The sequence below is a fragment of the Bombus vosnesenskii genome, unplaced genomic scaffold (assembly GCF_011952255.1).
Source record: "Bombus vosnesenskii isolate JDL3184/JDL3185 unplaced genomic scaffold, Bvos_JDL3184-5_v1.1 scf7180000013299, whole genome shotgun sequence".
Classification (NCBI taxonomy): Eukaryota; Metazoa; Arthropoda; class Insecta; order Hymenoptera; family Apidae; genus Bombus; species Bombus vosnesenskii.
The window spans coordinates 86,542-109,239 of NW_022882949.1; the positions used below are offsets into that span (position 1 = coordinate 86,542).

The 22,698-nt window shown below is 38.6% G+C and overlaps 1 protein-coding gene across 2 annotated transcripts in view; it reads left to right on the forward strand.

The window, feature by feature from the left end:
- The window catches only part of LOC117233796 (putative aminopeptidase-2), a 74,893-nt gene extending 54,391 nt beyond the window's left edge, over nucleotides 1-20,502 (forward strand). For both annotated transcript variants that reach the window (XM_033494382.1, XM_033494383.1), the window contains exons 27-32: nucleotides 5,701-5,960; nucleotides 14,104-14,747; nucleotides 16,436-16,603; nucleotides 18,097-18,249; nucleotides 18,334-18,412; nucleotides 20,210-20,502. In XM_033494382.1, coding sequence (XP_033350273.1) covers nucleotides 5,701-5,960; nucleotides 14,104-14,747; nucleotides 16,436-16,603; nucleotides 18,097-18,249; nucleotides 18,334-18,412; nucleotides 20,210-20,455 — 1,550 coding nt within the window. In that variant the 3' untranslated portion in view covers nucleotides 20,456-20,502. The remainder of the gene's footprint in view (nucleotides 1-5,700; nucleotides 5,961-14,103; nucleotides 14,748-16,435; nucleotides 16,604-18,096; nucleotides 18,250-18,333; nucleotides 18,413-20,209) is intronic.
- Nucleotides 20,503-22,698: the final 2,196 nt, after the last annotated feature.

The window sequence follows — 22,698 nt, forward strand, 5'->3', positions numbered from 1 at the left end:
ACGTAAGCTATCGTGCACGCCAACTCGAAAACGTAGTTTCGAGAAAAACGCGTTTAAAGTTTTGAGACAAGTTTACTCGGACAACGTCTACCGTCTACTGTTCATTTGTTCTGGTCGGACCGGAGCAGATGCTGCGTCACAAAAATGGCTGTAACTCATAAATGATTGAAATTTTGAAAAATCCTTTTAAGGACATATTCTTGAATGTCTAAACTTTGGAAATATGAAAAAAAAATTTTTCGATTTTTTCAAATTTCTAGACTAGAATATCCCCTTAACCGGTCTACGTAAACCGTTACGCCGCGATTGTTCACTGTAATTGTATATGTTTTTGCGCCTCTTCGCGTTACTTTAAACGGCCCGTCGTAAGGCGGCTGTAGAGGGTCTCTAATCGCGCCATATCGTAAGAATACGTACGGCAAAGATTCCAACTCGCGGAAAATGAATATTTTCTTTTCGCCGTGTCGTGTAACAGGCTATGGCCTGACTTTCTCCATCCGTTCTTTTAGCAGGTTCACAAATTCAGAGTTGGCCCGCTGATTGATTGGTAAAAAGAACTCCGCCGGCAATCGTATGCCGGTGCCGTAGATCATTTCGGCTGCCGTTGCGTTTAGGGCCTCCTTTATCGCGCTTCTAATGCCTAATAGTACGATTGGTAGAATTTCGACCCAGTTGCTCGTGTCGTGGCACTTGATTGCTGCTTTAAGCTGTCTATGTAAGCGCTCTACCATCCCATTAGACGCGGGATGATAGACCGACGTGCGTAGATGGGTGACGCCAAGCAACCGGCATAACTCTTTGAACAGACGTGATTCGAATCGGCGTCCCTGGTTGGTTGTTATTTTTACGGGAACGGCGGGGCAATCTTTGTTTATAGACGGCCAGACAAAGCGTGTCGTCACCAGTTTTTGCGTGGCTCGTATACCCGGATGGAAAAGTTCGTATAACGACTGAAATATGTTGCGTCGTAACGGTACGTCGAAACACGTACGACGGTACGAACGGCCGCAAGGTTCCGATCGAAATGTCGCAAAATATTTCCACGTCGGAAAATCGAATTTTCTCAAGCCGCAGCGCGCGAGAGTCGGAGTTGAGGATTTGGCATAGTTCATTGTCGCTTTCTTACGTTGCTGCTAACGTTCGGTGACCTACCGAGTTTTCGACTGTCTCGATACGGGTTCCGCAGGGAGGATTCGCTTTTGCGAGTCTATGGGGGCTGGCAAACCCATGTTCCCGCAGCCAGGGAGGACCGTCGGGACAAGCGTCCCGCTTACGTGAGTCCTCTATGTACACCGCAAGGAAGGTTGCTGTGGTGTAAGACTAAGTCTTCCCCACGGAGCCTTGGGTAGTAGCGCACCCACGATCCTGAAGCCAAGGGTGAGACCGTCGGGAGAGCCGCCGAGGTACATTTCCTCAACTCCCGCTTACGTGAGTCTCATCTGGGTCTGACTGCACGGTTAGCAGGTAAGCCGTGCAGCAGAGACGTGGCGGTACATCCACAGGCGCGGTCCCACCGTTGACAATGAACGGTACCACGGGCGGTCGAGTGTTAGCCTAGAGGGCGTAGCGAACCCTCGGCTCGGCCAATTATGGGTATGGACTCGTGGTGGCAGTGGTTGTGGCCAAATGCTGGCAAGAGGGCCGATTTAAGGGGGACATGGTTCCTCCGAATGGCCTTCGGCGGGTGAGCAGCGTCCCACCTGCTCCGGATACCGTCCCGAGAAGACGGAAGGGCTTGGAAAGCGCCCCGTTCGACCTAAGACGAGTGAGCCTCCTGCGGGCCTAACTATTTGAGGTAACCCGGTACTCGGTACCGTGTGCGCTGGTTGGGCGTATCCCAACTCCGATGGCTTCTAGGGTTGCCTGGGTGCTGTATGGATTCTATATCTGAGGAAAGCATCCGATACCAGAAACCACACTACATGTCTCGATACGGGATAGCATGTCAGCTACCTCGTTTTCTACGCCTTTTACGTACCGGATGCCGGTTCTAAACTGTGCTATATAGTCTAGGTAGCGAAATTGTCGCGGCGAACATTTTTCCAGTTTTTGACGAAACGCGTAAATGAAGGGTTTGTGGCTGGTATAGATTATGAAGTCTCTACCCTCAACAGCGTGTCGAAAGCGTTTTACAGCGTTGTACATCGCGAGCAGTTCGCGATCGTGGGCACTATACTTTTGTTGCGCGGATGTTAGGGATTTTGTAGCAGGCCCTAGCGGCTGCCATTTGTCATTCGCGCGTTGTTGTGAAAAGACTCCTACTATGTAGTCGAGCGTGTCTACCGTAAGGCTGACGGGCGCACCTGGTGTTGGATGCGCTAGCATCGTGGCGTCCGTGAGGGCACGTTTAGATTCTTCGAAGTTGTTTTCCGCGTGTTTGGACCATTCAATGGGCGCGTTGCCCTTTTTCGCGTCTTTTAACAGGTCGTTAAGAGGTTGCAAAACTTTTGCGGCCCACGATATGAAACGTCGGTAGAAGTTAATCATACCAAGGTACCTGCGTAATTGTCTTACGTTCGCGAGCTTCGGGATATTGATGATCGCTTCGATACGTTCAGTCCGCGGTTTGATTCCATCGGCGTTCACGGTGTATCCGAGGAATGTGATTTCGCGGGCGTCGAATTCAATTAATGACTACTCCGCAATTATTGAGGCGGTTGAATAATGTTCGCAGATGAGGAAATCGTCAATGTACGCGTGTTGTCGCAATGTTGCGAGAACGGTGTTGTAATTGCCGTTTTTCCACGTTTTCTGGCGCAATTGGAATTTGGTGGTAAGCGAACGAGATCAATTTTTGAGAATATGCACTCACCATGTAGATGGTGGGCGAAATCCTCTATGTGTGTGGTGTGTACCTATCAAGTATCGTGCGAGCGTTTAGCACACGATAGTCGCATGGTCGCAGGTGTCTGTCCTTTTTCGGTACAACGTGCAGAGATGATGTCCATGGACTTTTCGATGATCGCATCGCGCCTTGCTCAATCATGAGTTCAAATTCCGCTTTCACCTGCTTGAGCCGATCCGGTGCGAGGCGGCGGGGTTTGTTGTAAACTGGCGGGCCTGACGTGGTTTCGATGTGATGTACTACACAGTGTCGAGTCTTTTCTTTCCCGTAAACCGGCGGACGAGTGAGGCCGGGAAATTCCGCCAGTAGTTGGTAATACGCTGAATCACCGCAGATGGTTTTTATAGATGGAACGTTGTCCGTGGCCGCGTAACCCTTCGAAGATAACTGGGTCGTCGTATCGAGAAGTCTTTTATTACATAGGTTCATGAGCAACGCGTAGTGACTTAGAAAATCCATACCAATAATAGGTGTTTGGACGTCGGCCACAGTAAAATGCCACTTAAAGACACGCCGTAGGGACAAGTTAAGATGGATCGCGACGGTCCCGTAAGTTGCGATTCGTGTCCCGTTAGCCGCAAGTAACTCGTACTCGCTTTTTTTTGAAGGTCCGCGGATTTTGCTGCGCGGGTAGACACAAATGTCGGTGATGGTGTCTACCAGATACGAAATGCGCGCGTTTTTATCGAATACGAAATTGCGGCGGGATATCATGCGTTCGTTGTTCGCCGCGTTTAAGGACGGCTGGCCCCGTGTCCCGAATTCCAATTGCATGGTAAATTACATCTTATCGCGCGTTCTCGAAACGTGGCGTGGTAAGAACATAACCCATCTTACCGCGGCGGGTCTCGAGATCTCGAACGACGGCGGTATCTCGTACGAGAACGTGCTCGTGGTTGCGGTTGTCGACGCTTATCCATGCACAACGCGATCTGTGCTGACCGCGACAACCTGTCCTGGGTCCGGCCCCGCAGGGAGGACTTGTTTATGTAAGTCTACGGGGGTTGGCAAACCCACGTTCCCGCAACCAGGGAGGACCGTCGGGACAAGCGTCCCGCTTACGTGAGTCCTCTATGTACACAGCAGGGAAGGTCGTCGGAATGTAAGGTGTTTAAGTACGGTTACACTCTCTCTACGTGGCCTTGAGTAGTAGCGCAGTCACGATCCCGATGCCAAGGATGATACTGTCGAGATAAGATTCCGGGTACTTTGTACCTTGAAGACCCCGCTTACGTGAGTCCCATCTGGAACTGCCGAGCACGGTTAGCATCTTAAGGTCGCGATGTGTTGTTTCTTTGGTAACATACCAAGGTGCATCTATTAAGGATCTTAGAGTTTTTGTTTGGAATCGTTGGAGAATTTCTATGTTAAAAATACTCGCTGTTCCCCATAGTTGGATCCCATAGGTCCAAATAGGTTTTAATATGGCTTTATATAGCATTATTTTACTCTGCATGTTTAAGTTGGAGCGTCTGTCAATGAGCCAGTAGAATTTTTTTAGTTTTGTGTTCAGTTCTTTATATTTATCTACGATGTGCCGTTTCCATGTCATTCTTCTATCTACAGTCGTGCCCAGATATCTGACTGTATCTGGAACTGGACTGTTTGGAAGTGGAATATTATTTATGGTCACCTGTGGGCAGGATTGTTTTCGCAGCATGAAAGTTATATGACTGGATTTATTTTCATTTATTTTGAAACGCCATTTGTGGGACCACTTTTCCATAGAGTCAAAACCTCGCTGGAGAGTTGAGGAGGCAACTTTCGGGCCTGAGTAGGATGCTAATAAAGCTGTATCATCAACAAATGTCGCTGTGGTTATCTCTGTTAAATTTTGGTAAATCGGCAGTGTAGATGGTGAACAGCCAAGGTCCGAGGACACTGGCTTGGGGTATGCCAGCTTCTATTGGGGATGTTGCGGTTATAGCGTCTAAGTATTTAATCATGAACAGCTTATTGGTTAGATATGATTTTAAGATAGAGTAGTAGGTGTGTGGTAGTATTTTCTTTAGTTCAGAGCAATATTTGATTGAAGAGCTATATTTTTTCTTTTCTAAATCTTCACTGATTTTATGAGTTAGACGATGAATTTGCTCAATCGTCGAATATTGCTTCCGAAAACCGAATTGATGATCTGGCATTGTTTTCAAATCCTCTAAGAGTGGAAGGAGTCGTTTCGTTAGCATTTTCTCGAATAGTTTCTACAAAGTGGATAGAAGACTAATTGGACGATAAGAGCTAGTTTCGTGTATTGGTTTCCCAGGTTTAGGAATAAGAGTAATTAATGATATTTTCCAAGACTTAGTATTCAAGGCGAAGAATTGCATTAAAAATGGAGGTAACGAGAGCAATCCCTTTTATGGGAAGCTCCTTAATAGCTTCGATACTTATTTCATCATGTCCCGATGCTTTCCTGAGATTTAGATGACGGATTAATTCTATAACTTCCAGAGTTGAGAAAGGTTCATTAGGAGGAGACATCTGGTAGGGAGAGTGCAAGTATTCCATTATTTCGGCGGTAGTAGTGGAGGAAAACGGTTTGAAGACATTAGTTAGGTGATTTGCAAACAAGTTGGCTTTTTGTATAGGGCTACGCACCCATCCACCTTGCGCACAGCAAATACGATACTACATTGATAACAATTCATTAATTTTGCTTTGTCCAGAAAATAAATATTTTATCGTTGAATCTCCTTCTGTAAATAAAAATGTATTCATTGCTTAATATAATATCTGCCGAACATTGTCTGCAACCATTACTAATTATCTTTTATTACAATAAAATTCAATTATATTTACTTTAACCGTGTTCCTAAGAATTAACATTTTACTATTAAAAGTAAATATTTTTATAGCGGCTAGTGTCATACGAATGATACAAAAGTCACTGAAACCAGAAACCTTCAAAGAAGCTATGTACCTGTATTTGGACCGACATAAATACCGTACTGCAACTCCAAACGATCTTTGGAAAGCTTTCGATGATGCGATGATGAAAACAAACGATTTAAACCCCTGGTTGAATATGTCAAATTTCATGTCTGGTTGGACTAATACAAGAGGATATCCGGTTGTCTCTGCGAAGTCAGAAGAACATGCTATAATATTGTCTCAGGTATACATTAAGGTCCAGTACAATGGAACTTCATAATATAAACTCCATTTGCATAACGAAATTTTAGTAATGCCTGATTAACTGAACTTTAGTGAAGCTCCTATAAGTATATTATCTGAACTATTGCTGAGCGTCAATCCGCTTCTATGAACGAAAATGTAAACGGTAGGAGCACGCATTATGTTACACACTTCTATACTTCGCAGTCGATACAAGTTGGGTAATTATTTACAGAAGAGTACTGCCTGCCGATTTCGATGATCTTAAAATATGTTGTTAGGAACATGATTCTAAACAGGGTGAAGAAATTTAAGGCAGCCGAATTAAGACGAAAATCAAGAATAAAAAGATTGTGCTTTTAGCTTTGTTTTTTAGTTACTGATAATGTTTTTAAAAGTTACACTTCAGATATTGTGGCTGTCCCTAACTAATATCAAAAAAATTATACAAGGAAATGACAGCATCAGTCACGTAGGAGACACAAGAAATCACGAAATTGACATATCACCGGTGATCTTGCGTTATAGTTCGAACGTTTCACAAGTAAGGTAAAAAATTTGGACTTTAGATATGATAGTAAAATTTTATTGTACGAATTCAACAGAGTAACGATTCAGAGTGTTATAACAAAAAGGTGTTGGATGCTGATTTGCGAAGGTTCTTATACTAAGGTTTAGTCTCTCTAGGGGAGGGGAGGGGGGGGGGTGGGTTATCGTCGGGTGTCTATCAGATGTGGCTATTCTGTTACTATCTGGTTATTGTTTCGATGGCTGAGCGTGTGACATCAACGTAGAATATCGTAAATTTTTTTTCTGTAGGAACTCTTCACTACTACCTTGTTACGTAACATGTTTTAGCGATTTTAGAAATTTGATAAGAGAGTAAAATAGTCGTAGAAGGATAGAATCTTTCCGAGAGCCAAAGAGAAACGTTATGACAATTGTATAAACATAAAGTTAGAGTTAGTTCTAGATTTAGTATAGGTTTAAGTTATTCTGCTGTACATTTTTTTAATCCTTTCCATTTTTAGGTCCTTGAACTCTTTTATTTCCTTTATTTTTGTATTCTTTATTATCGTTTTAATCTTTTTTATTTAATTTCAACGCAAGTGATTTGAGCGTGTAGTGTGTCACGTAAAATAAAAAAAAAGGAAATCTCCGATGAAAAGAAAAATAAAATATAGAAAAATAAGAAGAGAATTTATTTTTGAACATTTGGTTTATACTAATTACGATTTGCTTCTGAACTCCAGCCGTGACTTTCCAAGACTGAAGCTCTTACAATTTGACTTTCGATCGGATCTGTTTCTTTTCTCTTTGTCACTCCTCAATATCCCCATTATCCACGCGTTTGTTAGGCGTCTACGACCGTTGCCACGCATGCCTTCTTCTATAACATTCGGCGGAAGGACTGTTGGGATACCCATGGCTCATTAGGCACTTCGGCGATATACATTGTCGCCGAGTGCCGCCACATCTTTATCTCCATCATCAGTCCATCGGATTTTAACTACATTGAACATTTACTGTAATATAAAATGCCTAGAATGCCATTTTCGTTACGACTTTTCTGTGAACAGTCTCGACACTTAAAATGCTACTCTAAACTGACACTTAAATGCCATTTTTCAATGACACTCGAGGACCGGATGATGTATGAATTCAAAAACAATTTACTTTCCTACAATTTGTACGAGATATGCTACTGCCCATTTATCGTTCGATTTAAGGATATCTGCGCACCCCACTGATCAGGTTGACCTACTTTCATTCGCGTAAGAAAATTTGCCAGCGCACAGGGATATTTCGATTGATTTTTAATTGCCAGTAACTAAAAGCCGGATACGCAATTTTTGTATTCTTGATTTTTATTTTAGCTTCAAGAATCAGCCCTTAAAATTTTTACACCTGTAGCCGAACATCCTGTATATTATAAGGAGACTTGTTTAGAATTATCCCCGTATCTCAAGGACATCAAAATCGGTGGGGAGTATTCACCTGTAAATAATTATTGAAGTTTGCAACATTATTATGTATTTAAGACCAAGTGTTTCTTGGAATCTTCTTATATAAACATGAACTCCTATTCTAATAATGGCAGAGAAACATAGGCGGGCTTTTGTTATATGAACGACCTGGTTATATAAATCAATTTGTCCCTCAGCAAGTTATACAAACGGAGTTGTACTTTATCAGAAAACTTTTCATAAATATCAAGGCATTTCAAATCTTAAGTAAATTTCCGCTACTGGTACTTCTTATTCGTTAACATCTTTTTCTGCTCCTCTTCTTTTTCTACTCTCGCAATTATCATCTCCTTCTCTTTTTCTATCGCTTTCGCCCCCTCTAATTTACAAGCTACCTTTAGATCCTTATCTACAAATTTCCCTATTTCTTCTTTTATTTCTTTGTCATCTCTTTCATCTATATTTATTTTTTTTATTATGTTGCTCTCTCTTTCCCTACTGTTTTGTATTTCTATCACTCTCCCCATATCTTTTATTTTTACTCATTCTGCTCTATTTCTTGCTTCTCCCTGTATTCTTTTTCCTATATTTTTTATTATCTTAGAATCTACATCTTCCTTTTCTTCTTTTAATATTCTTAGCATTATTTCTACTGCCTTTTCCAAGGAACCAATTCTTCCATGTAATTGTCCTTTTCCCAGGTATCTTCTTTTTATTTCAGTTACCTTTCTATTTCCTCTCTCTACTTTCTCTCCATTTCTCTCATCTTTCTCATCTCTTTTCTCATTTCCACTAATACTAACGTGATCTCTTTTTCTTTTGTTCCTTCACCCCTCTCACATTCCTTTCCTTTTGCTCCCACACTTTTTTCTCCTTGATCTCCTAATATATCCTCTCCTCTCTGCCTTCATCCCGTCTATCTTCGTTAAATATTCCTCAATTCCCCTCTTTTCTACCGTTATTTTCTGTTCTATTCTGACCAGATTTTTCTCTTTACCGTTCCCTCCTTATCAACCTCCTGTTCTCTTCCTACGGCCATCTGATCCCTTTTTACCAACCTTGTGTCCCTTCTCTTCCTGCCATTTCTCTATATCTTCACCTTTTTTCACACCTAACCTTCCTCCTTTTTTTTTTTTTATTTATTTGTTGAAATTACAATCAATTCTCGCGTTGAGAATTTTCAGTAATTTTTCTGGCGTGGCGCAGTGACATGGCTGTTTATTTACAATAAGTTAATACTTATTATAGATAGGTATAATTTATAAGTATTATAAGTAAGTGCGTATGATTAATTTGGATAATTAAATGAATCTAACGTTTAGGTCAAGCGGGTAGTGCCTCTTCAGCCTGCGAATCTGGTCCGTCGTATCGAGTAGTCCAGTGATTAGGGGGTTTCGGTGTTTGTTGATTCTTTTGCTGTATCTGTCGCTATACTTTGCTATTTCCTCTTTGACGGTGGGTATCTTGAGGTCGCGGTGTATTGTTTCATTGGTTACATACCAAGGTGCGTCAATTAGGGATCTTAGCGTTTTCGATTGAAAGCGTTGGAGTATTTCAATGTTGGAGTTACTTGCTGTTCCCCATAGTTGGATTCCGTAGGTCCAGACAGGTTTTATTACGGTCTTGTAGAGGGTAATTTTATTCTGTATATTTAGTATGGAGCGTCGGCCCGTGAGCCAATAGAGTTTTTTTAGTTTATCCTTTAGTAGCTTCCTTTTATATGAGATGTGTGTCTTCCACGTTAGTCTCCTGTCCAGGGTCATGCCCAGGTATCGGACTGTGTCCCTGCTAGGAACTGTTGCATTGTTGATGGTGACCTGGGGGCAGGTTTGTTTTCGGAGCGTGAAGGTTACATGTGAGGATTTCTTTTCGTTGACTTTGAAGCCCCATTTGTGAAACCACTTTTCCATGGAGTCGAGACTTCGCTGGAGAGTGGATGAGGCTATTACCGGGTCTGCGTGGGAAGCTAATAGCGCTGTGTCGTTTTTGTGGGGGGCGTGTGAGTTTCCTGGAGGCCTTCCATAGTGAGTAGTTGGCGTCGGCTGTGGGGGATAAGCTGGCGAGGTATTTATGGAAACAGTCGTTTTTATAGTTTCTTAAGGTTCTGGATAGCTTTCTAGTTGCGCTGTTAAGTTTGCGTTTGTCTTCCGGTGATCTATGAGTCTGCCATACTCTTCTTAGTCTACGTTTTTCTCCTATTTTTTTTAGTATGTATTGGGGATATTCTTGTTTGCTGCTAGATGGCTTTGTCGGTGTGGAGAGGCGGATTGCGTTTATGACGCTCGTGTTTAAGTATTCCGTGGCTGCTTCGATATCTTCCTTTGTTTTTAGTGGGGTGAAGGCTGAGGTTGAGTGTGTAAAGACTTCTCTGAAGAGCTGCCAGTTGGTGTGTTGGTTGTGAATGGAGCCATTAGGTGTATTCTCGATGATTGTTGAACTGACTGTTGCTATCACGGGAGAATGATCAGAGGAGAGATCAGCCGAGGAGTTGATCTGGACGTGTCTTGATGGGATATTTTTAGTTATGAAGAAGTCGAGAAGGTCGGGTATTTTGTTGGTGTCAGTGGGCCAGTATGTGGGTTCGTATGTGGTGAGGTAGTTGAGGTTGTTGTTTGTTATGCTGTTTAAGAGGTTTTTGCCTCTTGCTGTAACCAGTCTGCTGCCCCATTGGATGTGCTTGGCGTTATAGTCTCCTCCAACTATGAATCTGTTGCCCAGGGTGTCCAGGAAGTTATCAAAGTCTTCTTTGGCGATGGAGTGTCTGGGAGGGCAGTATACTGCTGAGGTGGTGATTGAGCCATGACAGTCTTCTATTGCTACGTTTGTTGCTTGGAGGTAGTCTTTCTGGAATGATGGGAGTTCGTAGTGCTTAATACTTGCTTTGATTATTATTCCGGTGCCACCGTGGGCCTTTCCGCTGGGGTGTTGGGTATGGTAGAATTTGTAACCATTTATTTTCAGGTAGCTCTTGTCGGTGAAGTGGGTTTCCGACACGAGCATTACGTCGATTTGCTGGTGTTTTAAGAAGAGTTCTAGTTCAAGTTTGTGTTGCGCTAGACCGTTGGCGTTCCAGAGTGCTATGCGCCTTGGTTTTATTTTGAGTCGGTGCGTGCTAATTTTTCCACGATGAGTGTTAATAGCGATAGCAAGTGATTTATTTGCTCCGATTGTTTCTCTATTAGCTTTTCAAGCCTTGAGGAGTTGTCTGTGTTTGGTGGGTTGGGGTCACTGTTTTGGGGAAGGTTCCTTTGGCTGTTCGGGTTATTTTGGATGCCTTGTACTGCTTGGGCATAGGAGGTTGAGGTGGAGATGAATTTGGTAGGACTGGGTGTTTGGTTGGTTGAGGGGGTTGGGGTAGTCGTGAATTTCGGCGGGCTGGGTGTTTGGTTGGATACCTCTTTTGCTCTGAGCTTAGGGTACCTGTTCGTGTATAGTGTTTTATATGCTGGGCAGCCTTTGTAGTTGGCAGGGTGGTCCCCTTGGCAGTGGATGCATTTCGCTGGGGTTTCCGGTGATTTGGCGCACTGGTCAGTGGAGTGAGAGCCTGCGCATTTAACGCAGCGGAAAGTATGGTTGCAGTATTTCTGCGTATGACCGTACCTTTGGCACCTTTTGCACTGCACTATTTCTTTTTTCACGAGCGGTGGTTCGATCTTTACTATCGCGTTCATTAGGCGACTGATGTTATATATTTCCTTATTGTTCGGCTTTTGTTTAATGTCTAGGAAGAATAAGGATAACGGATCTTTCGAGACTCTATGCCTTATATTACTTACGTTGATGACTTCGTGGCCGAGTTTTGAGTTCGTCTATGTCTGCTGAGTGGTGTATGTTTCGTAGGACCACCCGGAAAGGCCTTTCCTGTTTGAGTTGGTAGGTGTGGAAGTTGGCGTTCAGGGTCCTGAGTGTCTTGGTGAGTTTTCTGTATGCTTCTGGGTTCGTCGGCAGTATTTTTACTTTATTGTTGCTTATCTTAAGGTTATATTCCTCCTTGCTGATATCTCTCTCTCTAGGGACTTGGTCATTGTCTGTATGTCAATGACGTCGTCCACAAAAATTGGTGGGGGAGGGGGGATTCTCTGTGAGTGTTGGTTTGATGGCGGTTCTACGATTTCCATGGCGTCGTTTGAGGATTCCAATACGGCGAACCTGTTGTGTGTGTTTATTTGCGTTGCTGTTTTTATTTTCCTTTTCTTTGTAGTGTTAGTGTCGTTAGTGCGGAGAGTTCTGCTATACTTCTGCCACGGGGGGGGGGTAGCACGGGGTAGCTGCGAGTCTGCTCCGGAGAGCCTGGTCGCGGTTGCTGGGCCATCATCGAGCTAGTTAATTCGGAATGAACAACTAGTCGTGAGGCTGTGAGGCTAGTATTCGGATTGGGGTTAGGTGCGTGGGATTTTCTTCTCCCTAAAGGGTAGGAAACACTTGGCTGTGTTCACTTTCGACGGTTGGGCGACACGTGTTGTTTTCGGACTACGCTGAGCACTAGAGACACGTCTGCACGCTTCGGCACTCCACAGCGAACTCACCTTCCTCCTAAACTTTTTCCTTTTCTGCCATTTCTATCTCTTATTTCTATCTCTTTAACTCTATTCTCACTTTCACGTCCTTTACTTTAATTTATTTAATAATACCTTAAATACACTTCATATGTTCGCACTTGAATTGACGCTCACTTCCCACTTTGAGGTGATAATAGAATATAACACTATAATTTCATTAATTGTTTGTATAATACAATTAATCCTTGTCTTATCTACGTTTGTCGCACATTCCGATCAGTATAAGGTAAAGTTATTTAAGACATACTAACACTAAGTAACTTACCTTGTAATTGAACAAATTCAGTCATGAATAATTTTTGAGCGATTTATATTTGAAAACAAACTATATATTATTATTAGTACTGCTACATTTATAGGATCATTATCAGAAATATTAGAAATTAGGATTTCCAGTGATTTCTACTGTATATGATAAATTTATTAATAGATGGATTTATTTACAGTGGATTAAACAGGCAACAATGGTTATTTGACGCGAACTTAATGCAGTAATGTGATATAACTAAGACATCTAAATTGATAATTCACAACTCATACCTTTCTCTCGACTCAAAACTAACTCCTCGCAACTAGACTCTCCATTAACGACTGACGATTAATCGTCTTTCTCTCTTAAGCATTCCTTTAACATCCCCCCGTCTTCTCATATCCCCACCACGTACGTATTCCATAACCATCCGCGATCACGGTCACGTACGCCTTCTTCCGCGTAACTATTTGACTGAAGGACTGAGGACATATTGATGGGCCGCTTAATCTATTGAAGTTTCCCGACCCTTTCGGCCTGTCGGCACTTACGCTTTCTCGCAACACTGTTTATATTTCGTCGGGTATTTCTTACACAATCTTTCCATGATACTACATATCGTTATTAGTATAGTATTGTATTGTATATTGTTATACATATTATTGTTATTAGGGCCGTGATAAGTAGCCAAGTTTTCTACGAGGTTATAACTTCTAGGTACTCATCAAAAAGTAAGAAGTTTGTTCAAATACTGTTAATATTCTTAATTGTAATTAACATAATTCAGTAACACGTGAAAATTACCTAATTTTTGGAAATTATTTTGTTGTTAATATCTCTTCGCTGACTCAAATGATCCTATCATAAAGTTATTTGAATCATTTTTTCATTTTTGATATTTTCTTGCTGAGCATAAAGTATATGATATATAGACAGTTTGAGGTTAAATAGTTTCGCTGGAATATTTTCTTACAGATTTTGTTGAAAAATTATTCCATAATCTGCTTCACTTTTGCACGTGAAATTATTTCATTCCATACCTATTAGCTATTTGAAATCAATAAAATAATTATACTTATGATATTCCAATTAAATTATATTCTGTTAGAATTATGAAAATATTCGCATACTTTTGAGCGATAATGCCACATATAGTAATTCACGATGTGATAAATATTTTTTGTTAAAAATAATTGGCGTACATCGCACAAAAATAAAAGATACTGGAGTATCTTATTTGCTTTCCTGGAGAAAGACAAACGTGGACAAAGGTCGTTTTTGTTATGATCTTTTTCATATTCTACATATGAATTCTGGGTAACTAGTAGATACCAAAGATCAAACACCTTTTGGAAATAATTTTTGCAGAAAAATTTCTTTACGCCAGAAATTTTCGAGGAATTCTGGATACCCATTACGATGACAACCGCTTCTAAACTGAATTTTTCGGTTACTACGGCCGATATTTGGTTACAAGGATTTCCAATAACCATTCCATACAATTCTCAGGAAGAATGGTTTATTTTGAATATTCAGCAGAGTGGTTACTATCGAGTGAATTATGATACTAAATCATGGAATCGTCTAATCAATGCCTTAAAGAGCGCTAATCATACACTGATACATGTGACCAATCGAGCTCAAGTTATCGATGATCTCTTGAATCTGGCACGAGCTGATTGGATCACCTATGGCCTCGCGTTGAATGGGACAACCTACCTGCTAAAAGAACAAGATTACATACCTTGGAAGGCATTTTTCAGTGGAATGAATTTTCTTCTGCAACGATATCAAGGAAATCATGGAGAAAGTATGCTGAAAGAGTACATTAGGCTATTGGCAGCTGACAGATTTGAAAAGCTCGACTTCGAAGACAATAATGAAGAAGAATTCCGCATGGATCAATTGAACAAAGATTTGATCCTATCCTGGATGTGCAAACTGAATCATACAGAGTGTGTGGATAAGTCTATCCACCTGTTCGCCAAGTGGCGCGGAAATGATACATATACGTAAGATTTATTCTTATTGACAGATTATTTTTATTTTTATCATATAGGGAGAGACAACAATATCCGTACAACCGAAATGTAGAAATAAAAGAAGAAATATTATTTTATTACTATATATATAATAAATAAATAAATAAATAAGTATATTTTTTATAATAAATGTAATAAATATAAATAAAAATATATATATATTTATTATACAAACATTATATAAATATATATATATTTATTTATTTATGCTCATATTTTTAAAAATCTGATCGCGAGGTGATAAATTCTTTTTTTATCATTAGATGAAAAAGTTATCTATTATCTAACGTTTGAGAATCTTGAGGTTTCCACGGCTTTGATTGTTACTATTCATACCATTACAGTTAGCAGTGATACATTTGACACTGCTTTCTCTAACACTGTTTAAAGCTTCCGGAAAAAAGCCATGTTCAGAAAGAAAAGATGGTAGGTTGAAATAGTGTTAGAGGTAGGAATGTTAATCGTATTCAGCGCTAAGAGTAACAATGTGGATAATATCTGATATTTATTATTATGCGACGAAACTAATTATTAATTTGTAAAACATAATGTTTGCATTATAGTTATTTTGTTTCTCTCCTTTATTTTTCTCGTTTTCGGCGAATACACAACTATCTACAATCTAGTACACATAGATAATACCAAGTTCTTAACCAAATCTTATATTTTCTCATTCTGTTTTCAAAATTTTGTTCTTTTTATTTCTACATCTTAAATATATGAATTAATAATGTTTTTGTCTTTCAATTTATTCAATTAATAGGCTAATACGATATCTGAATGACGACTGAATGATATCATTATATTAAAGACCGCCTTAGTCGATAAATAATTAGACACTGTGTCCCACGATTCAGCAGCCAAGCTTTGTACATGTATAAATGAATATAATCAAATAAAAGTATTTATCTAAGCGTAGGCCATGTAATGCTTCATTGGAAAATTATAATAGAAATACAAAATAGGATCATGTATTGATCACACGCGTTCAAATCAAAAGCCTATACTTCTAATTAAAAAGACAATTTACTTTTAAATTTTTATACAAATAATTAAATAGATTATATAGATTTAATAATAGATTTAATAAAGTTTGATAAAAAATTGCAACAAATAGATTTTAATATTTCAATAACATTATAAAATTACATTAAATATATATATATATATATATATATATATATATATATATATATATATATATATATAGGAAATTAAAGCAATGTATTAACAATGTATAATACTGAAGAGAAGCTTTACTAAATATAGACTCTACAATTATTTATTACTTTTATAAGAAATATTTTAAAAGTCGTAAAATTCTGCAGTTATTTCTGCTATTTTTTAATGTTTATTTGAATCCCTTTCTAGAAAATTTCTAGACATTTCACAGAGTACATTGTTTGATAAGTATTGTTTTATATATGCGATTATACAATACTTCGTGTTGATGAAATTCGTTTATCAACCTCTGGACGTGCTAAAATGATATAAAATATCATCATGATAAATCTAGATTGTGAAATAAGCTAGGTTATAGATTATAAAGTATACATTATGATATGCATACATTATAAAATAAATTAATATATAGAAACTATTTAATTACATCGGTAGAAAAATAGGGAAACCTATTTCATTCGGGATATAACTTTCAGAATTTCACCAAATGCCAGGACAGCTGTTTATTGTACTGCCATAAGAAGTGGATCTCTAGCAGAGTGGGAATTCCTATGGGATCAATATTTGAAGACAGACTTTGCTTCGGAGAAGAAAGTCATATTAGAGGCACTAGGCTGCTCCATGGACAAAGAAGTATTGAACTCGTAAGTTTAAAGAATATTATATAAACAATTATTACACAAGAAAACTACATAACGCTTAATTCAGCAAAGATCATAATACATATACATATAATTCAATAGGAAAGTAGCTACAAGCCTCTCATATCAAAATTATAAAATAATTTATCTGACGATTCTTAAACAAATCGTAAGTTAACGAAAGGAATGATATAACTTATGCTATCTGAATATATTAGAAAATGTGACAAGTCTATTTGCCTTTCCATATTATTTGCATTTGGAAGAGTATTGTAAACATATTGTCTATGTTAGTGGCAGTATACAAACATATGACAACTAGTATGCACAAATATTGCTCATACAGCAACTCATAAAAGTTTAAATATTATGGAAAATTTTTATGAATATATTATCCATATTATTCGAAGCATTACTACTGTGAACATGATTGCTGTCATGATCGTATTGATGGAATTTGGAACGAATTTGCAATTGTATATAATATGTTAAATTTGTTATGATAGATATCATTATATGTAACGTGATTATTAATATTTATTACCTACAAAAAGCTGAAAGTATTTTTTGTTGCTGACACCAGAATTGTAGGATATCTTAACGAAATTATATTCTAAATCGCACATTTTCAAATTTCCACACTTTATCACACTATCAAAGGGTTAAGATGGTGTAAAATGTTAGATATAACATACAATTTCGAAATGTCTTATATAACATACAAATATGAAATAAATAGCTAAATTCCAGTTGAGTTTTGAGGCTATTTCTTTACGTCATCATACACGTGAATGTTAATAGTGATACATGAGGTAAGGAACTATTAGCTTTTTTTATTTATGCTGTATTTATAAAATGATTAAATCAAGGTTGTTCATCTACGTCATCGAACACAAGGCTGTACCAGGGCTCAAATGAAAAGTTTAGACACAATTCTGAACTGGTGCAACAAGCCAGATTTCAATATATGATCTGAGTGTATATGATTATACGATTATATGATTTGAGTATAAAAGGTTTATAATTTTTGGTAGTATAGTAACAAAGTACTTGATCTAATTTTTATTATTCATCAAATAATTTATGATTTACAATTTGTACTCAAAATATAAATATGTATATAATTTATGAATATACGAATTGTAAAACAACTAGATTTGTGCTATTTAGTAAATCATTTAATAAACGCTTTTGTGTGATTAAAAATTCATGTTATATACATATTTTACAAAATTAATAATTAAAGTTAATATAATTTGTTCATTGTTCGAATTAATGAGTCACTGTTGACATTAAGAACATTATATTATTATATATTATATAGAATAATTTATTATTATCTTAACATTAAGAATATTATACCTATTAATGATAATGATATTTAGATTGTTCTGCAATCTTCCGAACTGTTTACTCACATCAGCTATCAATAAGTAAAAATTGTTAAAACATTAGAAATTTTTATTACAATTAACAATCTTTTTATTTTGCTCCAGGTATATTGAACATGCATTGACATATAACTATACCTCTAATATTCGAAAGCAAGATGTTAGCACCGTACTTGCTTCTGTCTACAATTCTGGAAAATTTGGAGTGGATGTGATGTTAGACTACCTAGTTAATAATTATGAAAAAATATATAATTTGTAAGCTGATAAATAATTACACGAAACAATACGCATTTAATTAATGTAGAAAAAGAGAATATTATATACTTGTTTTATTTTCAGTTACGAGGACTGGGATGGCGTAGAAGAATTAATTTCTAAACTGGCATCTCATATTTCAGTGAAAGATCAAATTACAAAGGTATATTGATTAACATATATATAACATAACAGGTATATTGATTATTATGAACATACAGCAGACGTTTATGCATGTAAAAGTGCAAAAATTCATAGAATGCACATGAAGCTATTCTTTGATTCCACAAATAATGTCATTTTTATTTTTACACTTTGAATTTCTACGATATACTGCAATGGTGACTATTGAAACTTTAACAGTTAGGAAGATTGCAAATAATATTAACATTGAAATGATGAATATTAATGAATCCTAAAGAATTTTTTATCATGACTTGATTTATCATAATGAATTGTGTACATCGAAAACATTAGATAAAAATGTAAGACATGTAGTATAATTGGAAATTATTGTTATTCACTCTATTCTTCTAAGTTATTGGTAGTACCGATAAATTTTCGTTTATTTCGATCACTACAAGATGCTATAGAATAGCGAATCTTAAAGTGATAACTGATATTTAGCATGAAAATGTTAACTTCTTTTTAAAACAGGAATTAAAAAATTATAAGGAAGATAAAACATACTTTCAGAAAAATATACATAAATACTATATATGTCGGGTTCACATTATGATTAAGGTTAGAGGCGTGAAACGAATCTTCGTTGGGATTACACGTTGTCGTTATGCAATGGAGAAGACACTGACTAGTGCAAATACGATTATCATAGAACCGGACAAGTAACCGTGGTAATTAAATACTCGAGAAACTAATGACAATGATCCTAGGTTCAATAACGAATCCGCGGTCGACGGGATGATAGATGAACGTGCTCACAAAATCTAAGTCGAACGCGTAATATCCACTGGTCGTAAGGGGTTACTCTTTTCTTCGATGAGATCGCGAGCGGGAATGACTTTCCCGTCCCGATGATGCCACAGAGGAAACCTATATTGGGGTGTGTCTAAGGACACGAGATCATCGGATTCGTCGAGAAAAGCCTTCATTCAGAAAGTAAGGGAAATTGGCCTTGCTGCTAATTGGTCAATCTCCATATCAGTGGTTAGAAAAAGATGCTAGCCGCCCTCGTGGGAATGTTGCTAGTGGGAGACGCCGCTCGTTGAAAAATAGATTTCCCCTATTTTCCCGTAGTTGGACAAAGACTGTTTGTTTGAAGGACTTAGCTAAATCTTAAGATTTATAACGGGCCCTCAGGCTAACTGAACATGTACGGCGAAGATGCATCGACATCTGGCAATCATCTTACTCGAAGAATAGGGTCTGCGTGTGGCGAGCCACGGGACAGAAACCGTTGGAATGTTTATTGTCGCGTGCCACCACAAATATTTCTTTTAAGGAGAGCTATAGAATTACTCCATACCTTTGTTAGACAAAGCGTTCATCCCGTGACCGCGGCTACGTTCGGCAACTGGCTGTCGCCTCGAGCCCAAGCTCATTATCATATATCTCGAACAAATACAATCGGATCAAAAGACGACAATTGTTTAATTACGCCTATGATAGAATCTAGATTACGCTGTTAAGGGATCTACTTGAAGTTCCAAAGGGAAGGCTCCGGTGTCCTTTCATCTCCGACATATATTTATACAAAATTTGTACATATAGCTATAAAACTAAAGGAATAATGCTTGTAAGGATTGAAATACGCGACTAAATGCAAATTTTCAAAATCTTGGCTTACAACATTATAATTTTCAACTCACGACATAGTAATAAAATTGGATCAAAGAAGAAACAGTATATATTAATGTCTTTATTTATTCATTTTTATTTGATTTACTAACAAAATTTCAACAATATATGAATATAATTATTGTTTTAACAAATATTGCAGCTGAACGAGTTAAGTATCAAAGTGGGCAACATCACAAACATAGTAGTAAGCATCAAAGCTGCGAATACATCTGCTTCGAGCAACCTACAATGGTATCGAAATCATTCCAGTGTGATTAATGATTGGTTGAGCGAAATAATTCCTGTTATGCGAGATGCAAATCCAGCTCCTACAGTTGTTGCGAATAACTTAAGTATAATTTCTATGACAGTATTTTCGTTAATCGCTTACATAATGAGTCAATAGATATTATATACATACGTGTATATTAATAAAGGTATATATCATACGTTCTTCGAATGCACATTAATATATATGTATATTAAACAATTTGTAAACTATGTTTTAAATATATTGTGAAATTTAAACAATTAGTATTAACGGTACTATTTTAAAATAAAGTTATGTACATTATTTTATAAATATAACAATGATTTTTTATTTTCACCTGAATTCTAATTTTCACTCTTCATATTGCAGAACGCAGGATAAAGTAAATAACCACAGTTTAAACAAACAAAGACGATTATGAACTATATTAACGTATAACTCGAACAGGAACATAAGATATAACTTTTAAACAAATACGTGGTGAAATTTTCTCGACCGTACGTAGCACGTAGCTGCGTCTTTGATAGCATTAATTACCGATAGTTGAATCGAATTAACATTTTTTCAGGAACAAATTGATAGTAGAAATGTTTTTGCAGAATCTGATTCCGAGCGATATTTAGAACAAAATAAGCAACTTTGGAAAAATTTTCCACCGGTACTTCTTAAACAAATATCGGTTAAACGTAAAAAACATGACTTTTTTTTGCACCTCGCTGTATACGTTAGAAATTGTTTGTCGTGAATAAAAGAGTTTCAGAGACAGTTGTATCTAATAAAATTATCTTTAAAATAAGTCCTATTATATTACGATAAGCCTATCTTTAGGCCGCAAATTCATAAAAAGTGCGAAGAAGTTCGTTTTCTTAAATCGCTTATAACTTTAATTAAAATAGTCGTACAGTTCGCTGTGGAGTGCCGAAGCGTGCAGACGTGTCTCTAGTGCCCAGCGTAGTTCGAAAACAACACGTGTCGCCCAACCGTCGAAAGAGAACACAGCTAAGTGCCCCTTACCCCCTAGGGAGAAGAAAATCCCACGCACCTAACCCCAACACGAATACTAGCCTCACAGCCTCACGACTAGTTGTTCATTCCGAATTAACTAGCTCGATGATGGCACAGCAACCGCGACCAGGCTCTCCGGAGCAGACTCGCAGCTACCCCGAGCTACCCCCCCCCCCCGTGGCAGAAGTGTAGCAGAACTCTCCGCACTAACGACGCTAACACTACAAAGAAGAGGAAAATAGAACCAGCAACGCAAATAAACACACACAACAGGTTCGCCGTATTGGAATCCTCAAACGACGCCATGGAAATCGTAGAACCGCCATCAAACCAACACTCACAGAGAATCCCCCCTCCCCCACCAATTTTTGTGGACGACGTCATTGACATACAGACAATGACCAAGTCCCTAGAGAGAGAGATATCAGCAAGGAGGAATATAACCTTAAGATAAGCAACAACAAGGTGAAAATACTACCGACGAACCCAGAAGCTTACAGAAAACTCACCAAGACACTCAGGACTCTGAACGCCAACTTCCACACCTACCAACTTAAACAGGAAAGGCCTTTCCGGGTGGTCCTACGAAACATACACCACTCAGCAGACATAGACGAACTAAAATATGAACTCTCAAAACTCGGCCACGAAGTCGTCAACGTAAGTAATATAAGGCATAGAGTCTCGAAAGACCCGTTATCCTTATTCTTCCTAGACATTAAACAAAAGCCGAACAATAAGGAAATATATAACATCAGTCGCCTAATGAACGCGATAGTAAAGATCGAACCACCGCTCGTGAAAAAAGAAATAGTGCAGTGCAAAAGGTGCCAAAGGTACGGTCATACGCAGAAATACTGCAACCATACTTTCCGCTGCGTTAAATGCGCAGGCTCTCACTCCACTGACCAGTGCGCCAAATCACCGGAAACCCCAGCGAAATGCATCCACTGCCAAGGGGACCACCCTGCCAACTACAAAGGCTGCCCAGCATATAAAACACTATACACGAACAGGTACCCTAAGCTCAGAGCAAAAGAGGTATCCAACCAAACACCCAGCCCGCCGAAATTCACGACTACCCCAACCCCCTCAACCAACCAAACGCACAGTCCTACCAAATTCATCTCCACCTCAACCTCCTATGCCCAAGCAGTACAAGGCATCCAAAATAACCCGAACAGCCAAAGGAACCTTCCCCAAAACAGTGACCCCAACCCACCAAACACAGACAACTCCTCAAGGCTTGAAAAGCTAATAGAGAAACAATCGGAGCAAATAAATCACTTGCTATCGCTACTAACACTCATCGTGGAAAAATTAGCACGCACCGACTCAAAATAAAACCAAGGCGCATAGCACTCTGGAACGCC